Genomic DNA, 10,509 nt, shown 5'->3' on the forward strand with positions numbered 1-10,509 from the left:
ATGTTGGTGCCAGGTAAGCTGTTAGCTGACAGCTGTTAGAGCTGCTTTTTCTTTTCTCAGAAGAAAGCCAGTCTTCCATGATTCTATGCTTGTCCAGGCTAGACACAGTATATAACCTTTATTTGTGATGTCCTCAAATAATATCTGTTTCTATTTTACTTTGCAGGTTTTATTGTGCCATCTTCCAACTCCTTTCTAAAGGAAATTGTGTTAGAAAGCATGGGAGACTTACTGGTTTTCTAAATTTCTGTAGTTCTATAGTTAGCATTGTATAACTTAAAACTTAATGATTTGCATATTTATGTAAAGGGGTTAGTATTATCTATACACCTAGATTATAAACTTCAGGGTGAGAGGAGATATACAGATGCAAAACATATCTGAGCTCATACTTAATATTAAATAAGTGTTCAATGGCTAACCTGACTTTTAGATCAAGTAAATAATATTTGCTGGAAAAAAGTGGCACAATCATTAGAGAATATAACAGCCCTGAGTAATAAGATGGAGAAATTATAGATTGGCTCAGCTATTATTATGAGACTGATGGCAAGAGAGTAATTAGAAATAGTGGATTGTTAGAAAATAAGAAATTCTTGCAAGTTGGGAACCTAAAGGGAGAAACTTGAAAGTCCCAAAGGACATTTTTATGCCCATAATCTATAGTGAAAATTTATGAATTAAGTGTCTTCCATGCTGTCATCCCACAGAGCCCCAGTAGCCATTCCAGGTCAAGGAGAGGATTTTCAATCCTAGTATAAATTTTCTACTTGAACCACAGTAATGAAGCTGAGACATGCTTGGAGCAGTGACTAGTCGGAATTGTAGATTCTTTCAATATTGGTTATACCTGAGGCTGGTGAGTTGGGTACAGGCTTAGCTCCTATGTATATTTCAACATATAGATTGGGAAGGTTTGGACTTGGATCTATTGATTTAATCATCTTGTTAACTTTATGTATGATATAAATATTAATTTGGAGGAGATAAACCAAAATAATTTGCATGTTTATTATTAATTGGTAGAATTTCAAGTAATTCTACATATTTTAGAGTTTTATTTTTTTCACAAGTATACCTACTTTTAATAATAAAGAAAACAGTAAAAATTAAACAAACGAGAAATTTCTTTTGTTAAGGTATTGTTAAAGTTCTCTCTCCTCTTCTTCTGTCTTTTACTCTCTCCCTGCTGTCTTCCCTCTCCTCTACTCCCCTCCCTTCTCCCACCTCTGTCCCCCCCGTCTCTTCTTCCCTACTATTTCTAATTCTCTCTTTTAGACTAATTCTATAGAACTTTATCATGCTGCTGGTTATTTCAGCATTTTTTTAAATTTAATATCCAAAAGTTGCATTCTCAATGTTTCTCCACATCAAATCAATACATTTTCTATTTCTATTTCATTGTCACTAATGGTGAGAGTTTCAATAATTTAATATCTTCAGGTTCCAAATAGTATATAGTTTCTTAAAAGCATAATGAATTTTTCCATTTTGATTTATGCATATGTGGCATAAATCAGAATATGTTTATGTACATATTCGATCTTTAGTCTTCTGTATTATCAGGCAATTTTAGTATTAAATATATAAACTGTAGATAAAAATATTCCCAGATCATAAACATTATTTATTTAGCAATCCACCTGTCTATTTGGTATGGGTTAGGAGGCTGGATCTTATTTGTGTTGAAATCTATCTGGTATATAGCAGTTGCTTCTGAACTGGACCTGCTCAGTGTTGGGCAGAAGAACAATTCTGATCTAAAAATGGAAATGTACCTGTTAGAGGGATCCTCAAGAGAGAGGTCTCTCTTTACCCAGCACTGCAGAATATCCACCCCATGGAACCGATTTCTAGTTTTAACACAGTTCTTGAACTTTTGTTATTTGTTCTATGTGGGGATAAAAACTTCCTAGGTAGAGGAAATAAGGATCTTTCAGATGGGTGACATGCAAAATGAGGCTATTTTGCAGCAATCCTTATACTTTTTGTCCTACTTTGTTTCTCTCCTACTTGGAAGCCTCCTGAATTTCCTTAGAAGTCTAAGGCTTTGATCTCAGGTTTCACAGGTCTTCAGCAACATCCTTCTGCTTCTCACACAATTCTATTTGTTTAGGCACTCTAATACAGTGTGAATAATGATTTTATGCTGAAAACAAGTTGATATTGTAAAAGATTGAATAACTCAGATTTTGGAAAATGTGACACTATGAAAATATTTTATTGACATTTTATAGATGCCATAGAGTAGCACAATAATCAAGAGTTTCCGTGAGAATAAGTTATACATATATAAATCTATCGATCATATTTTACTTCTCATTTCTGATTGTCATGATTACCTGCTTTTACTAAACTCTCCCTACAACGTCTGCCTGATAGTCTGCCTTTATTATATAACAGGTCCATGGAAAACTCACCTTGATGAAGAAAGCCTCTGGTAGAGTTATCTTCCTTATATATTCACATTATCCTCTTATGAGGATTCTGGTTTTCCTTCTCATTTCTTCATCCTTAACTGCCAGATACACTGTGTGATTTCTCTTCCCATTCTTCTAACATCAGGACTTTTGACCACGAGTTGAAATGAATAATTACCTACTTATTCGGTCTTTCATTAACAAATGTTTTGGCAGCTATCTGCCAGATGCTGTGCTAAAGAAATAATGATGAACAAAATCACTCCTTGGCCTCCTCTGCAACTCTGCATGAAGCTTATCATTAAACAAGAACCCAGACGTTGATTAATTAGACATACTGTGTAGTAGAATAAAAGGACCCTGGGAGAGAATATTATGAGCCGATATGCTAGGTTCAGTGAAGGCCTCTCTGAGAATGGGTATGTAAGGTGGAGACTTGCGGGATTAATAGGAGTGTGATGCTGGTTCCTCTTTTTCTTCCCCTCGTATCTGTCTTGAGGATCCCTCTAACAGGTACATTTCCATTTTTAGAAATTTTATCTTTTTTCTCTCACAGCGTCATGCCTCTTTGCTTTGATTTTCTAAAATCTCAAGTGTATTATATATGTCGTGAAACATCTCAACTTCCTTGGCTTCTAGGAAAAGATTATGTCTCCAATTATTAATACTATTTCATCCTCTTCAAAGAGCTATTCTTTATGGATTATGATTAAGAACACACTTATCTTTGGTTCTCTCTTCTTTAGAAATGTGGATTTAGACCAATTATATAAGTAAAATATTCAAGAGGTTGTAAAAAATGAAGAAGAGTATATTGGCAAGAAACCTAGGGGTACTGATTACGAGGGCAATGTAGCTTAAGAAACTGAATAAAAGGCTAAGTGCTCAAGAGTAAACAGAAGTCCAGTGAATCAATGCATTTGGGCAGAACCCTAGGAATTCCAGGAGGTCAGAGAGCTGGATGACTATAACAAAGCATGTTCATTTTAAGGATGGAGACATGTACCTGTGATTCACACATAGAAGAAATCCACTTATTCAGGAACCAGAATCTGTCCAGGTTTTCTCATGAGGCTGATGCTAATAGCAAGTGATATAATTTGTCCAAAATTCTCTTCTGAAATTGAAATAAGTAATATTAAATGCCAATATGACACTATTATGTTTATAATTGTTCTCTTCCTTCTAGTAGCAATGACAATGAAAATAATAACCATAACAATAATATCCATGATCCCCCTTTTAGAAACAAAGTTGGAAATGACATGGATTATTTAAAAATGAAGTGAACTCAAGTTGTCTACTGTGAAGAATAGGGGAAATAAATGCGGAGCCTGAAAGTTTCAGTCACTGCTTTAAGCTGGAGTCAATTTCTCTAAAAAATCATAGTTTCATATCTAAGATTTATTATGTTGCATTGAATTTTGTGAAATAATGGCCTTGTAAGGCAAACTCCTGTTTCAAAGAACAGAGACGATGTCTTTATGCATTGATGACAAAATAAGTTAATATAAATTTAGAAGAAGCAAAATAATATGCTTAGATTTTGATGAAAGTTATTTATTAGCACGTTGAGAAAAAAAGACAGGCCATGTTAAGTAGCAGGAATAAAGATACATTAGTTAAAGTGGAAATGCCCAGCGATATATACTGTACTCATATTTCTAGTTAAACAAATGATTTTAAAGAATGCTTCTAAATTCTACAATACTGTCAGTGCCCACAGATGTTAATCATTTACCAGTGAGGTATCGATCTTATCTCAATTTATAATTAAATATTTCAAAAAGTTAGAGCCTAATATAGAATCTTATATCAACTAGCTTGGTCTACATCTCATTAAAATTAATTTAGAACATCTAGTGCAATGTCTAAATATCCATTCATTTCTTAAGGAATATTATCCTTCATTTGCCGTATATATCAATGATAGTGAGTGGAAGAGACGTCTAAAGGAAAACATGATCTGTATTCCTAGATAAAATGTACCAATTACATCTTTTTTGTTGTTTTTATTTGGTATTAGCAGTATTGATGAGGTACTGAGAAGCCTTGTATAGAGCTAACGATTCCTTCCAATGAGGAGATGTGACCATCAGAAATCTTTGCCAGTATATCTCCAGCCAATATCTCATATATTCACCCTTCATCCTTCCTGCTGTTGGGAATCCCAGGACTGGAAAATATGCAACTCTGGCTTGGCTTCCCATTTGGTACAGTTTACTTGATTGCCCTCCTAGGGAATGTCATCATCCTCTTTGTGATTCAGACTGAGCACAGCCTTCACAAGCCCATGTTCTACTTATTGGCCATGCTGGCTCTCACTGATCTGGGCTTGTCAATTGCCACCATTCCCAAAATGTTGAGCATCTTCTGGTTTGGTCTCAGTGAGATTGCCTTTGAGGGATGCTTAGCCCAAATGTTCTTCATACTCCTGTTTACGGGCTTTGAAACATTCATGCTTATAGCCATGACTTTTAATCGCTATGTGGCCATTTGCCACCCACTTTGATACAACACAATTCTCAACAACAGAACTATTTGTATTATTGCTGGAGTAGAAATTTTGAAAAATTTTGTTTTGGTTTTTCCACTTGTATTTCTCCTTCTAAGGCTTTCATTCTGTGGACATAATATTATGTCCCATACCTACTGCGAGCACATGGGCATTGTCCGTCTGGCCTGTGTTAGCATAAAGGTCAATATAATATTTGGATTAATCTTTATCTCTATGATACTTTTGGATGTTATTTTGATTGCTATCTCTTATGCGAAGATTCTACATGCTGTCTTCAGACTCCCATCCTGGGAGGCCAGGCTCAAAGCTCTCAATACCTGTGGTTCCCATGTATGTATCATCTTAGGTTTCTTTACTCCAGCCTTTTTCTCCTTTATAACACATCGATTTGGCCACAATATTCCACAATATATTCACATCCCCTGGCAAATTTATATATGATCATTCCTCCTGCTCTTTACCCCATGGCTGATGAGGTGAGGACCAAGCAGATCAGAGATCGGGTGGTGACAATCTTCCTTTTAAAGGAAGTTTGATTTAGAACATTTTATTTGGAAATAGTCTTCAAATCTTTTCCTTTTCACTTTTTTTATCCTTTCCATTCTTAAAAAAGGGGAGTGTTTTAAGCTTTTATGGAGTAAATGCTTTACCACAATGTTCGTTCACTTACGTACAGCATGAAATTGGAGATAAATTTACATAGTAAATATTTGTCCTTAGATTAAATAAAAATTTTATTTTTAAATAAATAGATGTCATTTATTTATGTAATGGATACTAAAATTATAGTTCAAGGGAAAAAACTTAATGCAACTCAAGTACTATTAAATAGTCTCTTTATACAAAATTCATTGATTATGATAGAGGAGTGCTATGCTGTCAAGAACTGTCATAACTGTAGTGGAACCGACTAGACAATGCTATAAGGTGTGCATTACAGGAGCACTAATCAAAAATCAATCACAGATCTTATTTCTTCCATGGTAGAGTTGGCTTCCTAAATCGTGTAACTACAGGGAAGAAAATAATCAGTAAAATGTCATAAGCATCGTTTTGTACTCCATTTTTATAAATTTTTATAAATTTTGAAATAGCAAATGCAACATAGAGTCAGATATCGGAAAAGATTCATGAGACTTCACAGAGTATACTCAATTTAGGCTTTAAGTAAGTCAAGGTAGAGTACAGCAAGAGAAAGAAACTGATACAGCTGATAAACATAGATACAAAAAATCTCAGGCACAACTCCTGGGACCCTTTCTCAGTTACACATGATAAGTTATACATGATAAACCAAGGCACAGTTTATTGAAGGTCTTTTGAACCTTACTGGTTGCATAATAATAACTGGAATCACCATACTATAGTGGGCCTCATCTAATCAGTTGAATGCCTGAATGGAACAAAATACTGACCCTTCCCAAGCAAGAGGGAATTCTGTCCATTGCTCAGTATATGTATTTTAATTATGCTTTCTGAAACTGAGGAAATAACCACAGAATATTTTCAGGTTTCAGGGGACCCATTAGGCCTCTGTGAGATAAACCTGTTCTAAAACTCCATAGATCACCTGATCCTCAAACATCTCTACTCTGTATTTGTGGACTTCATCAAAATTAAAAAAAAAATTTCTTTCAAAATACACTATTGATAAAATTAAAAATGGAAGCTCTAGACTGAGAGAAAATACATGCAACACATGTATCAGACAATGAATTTGTATGTAGACTACGAAAAACTTTTATAGCTCAATAATAAAAAGATAAAATCTTAATTAAAAAATAAATGTAAAAATTTAATAGATATTTCATAAAAGATATACAAATAGTCAATAATCACATGAAAAAATACCATCACTGGTCATTCGGGAAATCAAAAAGCACAGGATATAGCATCACAATTAAAATGGCTAAAATTAAAAAGACTAGCCATACCAAATATTAGCAAGGATGTGGAGAACCGGAACTCTTATACACTGCTAATTGGATACAAAATAGAAGAAAGACTTTGGAGAACAGTTTTGTAGATTAAACAATATTGTTTAACATACACCTGTCATATGACCCAACTAAAATATTCCTAGGTACTTACCCAAAAGAAAAAAAATTGTTCATACAAAGACTTCTATGAAGATATTCAAAGCAGCTTTATTTGTAATAGTTTCAAAATGGAAAAAAAAACCTGATAAACATATATGATCTTAATTTTTTAACATAATCACATAAGGGAAAAAATCTTTTGATATATAACACTCCACACATTATACTACATATGTACCTTGAGACGACTAGACAAACATATTTCAGTTAATCAATACATGAGCTAAAGGTAAGAACACAAGATGGTAGAAAATTAGTGAGCATTAAAACAAAATAAATAGTCCCATTAAAGTAAATATAACCATCATAAATATTGCTAGACCATTAAATACGACCCTTAAAATATTCTCTATATGCAGATTGAATATCATAATGTAATAAAATATTGAACTATAAATTTAACCCTGAACATGCATAGAGGGTTTATACTTAATGTGTGAATATGTACCTTTGTTGCTTTTGAGGAGCTGTGTTATAGTATCCTATTCTAGTAATTAATATGATCTTTTCATCTTTACTTGTGCCTGGCGTCCAGACTTTACCATGCATATATTCTTAGTGAGTCTTCTTTTTGTATTATTATCTAAAACAAAAGAGACACAAAAAATAAAACAATCCAAAGAAATAAAAATTGAAACTTTTCTACTCAATAGGAGGCAACAGAAACAACTATTATTAATATTTTTAAATGATTATTGTATTTTAAATTTATTTTGTATTATAGTTGACATACAATGGTGTATTAGTTTTAGATGTGCAATGTAGTGATTCAACATTTACCTACTTTACAAAGTGAACACCATAATAATTCTAGTAACTATCTGTCACTGTATGTAGTTATTATGCTTTGACTGACTATATTTCCTATCCTGTACATTACAACCTATAACTTATTTTATTAGCGGAAGTTTGTACTTCTTAATCCTCTTCACTTTTTCCACTCATCCCGCTACCCGCTTCCCCTCTGGCAACTATGTTTGTTCTCTGTTTCTATAACCGTTTCTGGTTTTTTTTTTTTAAGTTCCACTAATAAGTGAAATCATATAACATTTGTCTTTCTCTGTCTTATTTCACTTAACATAATACTGTTTATGCCCATTCAAGTTATCACAAATAGCAAGATTTCATTTTTCTTTATGGCTGGGTTATATATATATAACTATTGATACATATACCTTTTCATCTATTGATAAACACTTCAGTTGCTTCCATATCTTGGCTACTGTAAACAATACTGCAATGAACATAGAGGCTGCACATATCTTTTTGAATTAGTGTTTTTGTTTTCTTTGAATAAATACTCAGAAGTAGAATTGCTGGGTTGTATGGTTGTTATTTTTGCCGGGTTGTATAGTTGTTATTTTTCATTTTTTGAGGAATCTGCATAATATTTTTCTTAGTGGCTGTACTAGTTTACAATTCCACCAACAGTGCATGAATGTTCCCTTTTCTCTATATCCTCACCAACACTTATTTGTTGTCTTTTTGATAATACCCATTCTGACAGATGTGATGTGATATCTCATTGTGGTTTTATTTTGTATTTCACCGATGATTAGTGAGATTGAACATCTATCTTTTCAAGTGTTTGTTTGCCATCTGTATGTCTTCTTTGGAGAATGGCTATTCAGGTCCTCTGACTATTTTTAAATTGGATTGTTTGTTTGAGTTTTTTATGTTGAGCTGTATGAGTTCTTTATTTATTTTGGTTATTAACCTTTTACCAGATATATCATTTGCAAACATCTTCTCCCAATAAGTATGTTGCCTTTTTGTTTTGCTGATGGTTTTGCCTGCTGTGTAAGAGCTTTTTAGTTGATGTACTTACATTTGTTTACTTTTGCTTTTCTTGCTTTTGCCTGAGGAGACATATCTCAAAAATAGGTTGCTAATACAAAAATCTTGCTAAGATTAATGTCAAAGTATTTACTGCCCATATTTTCTTCTAGTTTTATAGTTTCAGGTCTTACATCTAAGCCTTTAATTCAGTATGAGTTTATTTTTGTACATGATATGAGAAAGTGGTCTAGTTTCATTTATTTTTCATGTATGTGTCCAATTTTTCCAACACCATTTTTTGAAGAGACTATTTTTTTTCCTGTTGTATGTATATTCTTGCATCTATTGTTGTAGATTAATTTATCATATAAGCATGGATTTCCTTCTAAGCTCTCTATTCTGCTTCATTGATCTGTGTCTGTTTTTGTGCTAGTACCATACTGTTTGGATTACAGTTTTGTAATATGGCTTGAAATCAGGAAACATGAGATCTCCAACTTTGTTCTTCCTCAAGATTGCTTTGGTTATTTGGGTTCTTTCAAGGTTCCATATAAATTTTAGGATTATTTATTCTAGTTCTGTGAAAAATGCCATTGGTATTTTGATAAATACTGCATTGAATCTATAGATCGGTTTGGTTAGTATGGATGTTATGAGGATGTTAATTCTTCCTACCCATGAGCACAGAATGACCTTCAACTTCTTTGTATCTTCTTCAGTTTCTTTCTTCAATATCTTACAGGTTTCAGAGTACAGGTCTTTTACTACCTTGGTTAAATTTATTCCTAAGTATGTTATTTTTTTTGATGCTATTGAAAATGGGATTGTTTTTGTTTTCTTACTTATACGTTAAATGTTATTAGATGATATTGCCCAATAAATGACACTTCACACAGTTTCATCTTCCCAGCCCATTTAGGAAAAGTGTCATATTGGCTACATTGAATCTAGGTTTTGAAAGTCAGCATGACTGTGTGACCAAAAGGTTATTGGACCATCTGAAATAATTCAGACTTGGTTAGACATTCCCTCTCACATGACCTAACAGGATCCAAATTAGCCAGAATCTCTTAGCTTAGCTGGTAGCTACAGGAGAGGAGAGAGCTTCCAGTGTTGCTGACTCAGGCAAGTCTTCAGTATGAGTCCTCACCGTAAAGGAGGTACTTTACCCCTCCTCATGACATCTCATTCATAAAGGAACCAGATCAGGTGAATGTGTGTGAAATTGCACTGCCCAGGGTAAGCCCAGTTCTCTGAAGGATAAGTTACTTTGAAGAACTGTGAGAACAGCTTCTGAGAGCAGAACTGAGACAGGATTAAGAATGTAGTCCTGGCTTATCTGGCCCAGACCCATCTGGCCTTGTCATTTCCAGGGGCCCTCCCTTTGGTCCACATTTTCTCTTTTTCTTTCCTCTCCCTCCCCACAAAATTTAACTTTTATTTTCACTTGGCTCCTTGAAAGGGATCTTCTCTATGAGCAACAGGCTCTGGTTTGGTTAGTGAATTTTGACCACATCTACACCTGGCCTGCTTTCACTCTTCAAGGAGTCGTGACTTCCGCATTGGTGTCTGAAGGTGTGTTGAGTGGTTTCAGAGATCAGAGGTTGGGAGACTTCAGATGAAAAAACTGTTTTTGCTTGGGTGAGTTTAATTTGTGTTTTTGGAAGCTGTTCTAAAGAAGGAGAAAGGCCCA

General features: G+C 34.0%; 1 protein-coding gene across 1 annotated transcript; it reads left to right on the plus strand.

Annotated features, from left to right (window-relative positions):
* LOC102885512 (olfactory receptor 52E8-like) lies at positions 1-5,474 on the plus strand. Its single transcript, XM_015592328.1, is given in 3 exon segments — positions 1-13; positions 4,520-5,356; positions 5,359-5,474. Coding segments are annotated over 3 exon segments (966 nt in total).
* Positions 5,475-10,509: the final 5,035 nt, after the last annotated feature.

Source organism: Pteropus alecto, unplaced genomic scaffold, assembly GCF_000325575.1.
Source record: "Pteropus alecto unplaced genomic scaffold, ASM32557v1 scaffold395, whole genome shotgun sequence".
Classification (NCBI taxonomy): Eukaryota; Metazoa; Chordata; class Mammalia; order Chiroptera; family Pteropodidae; genus Pteropus; species Pteropus alecto.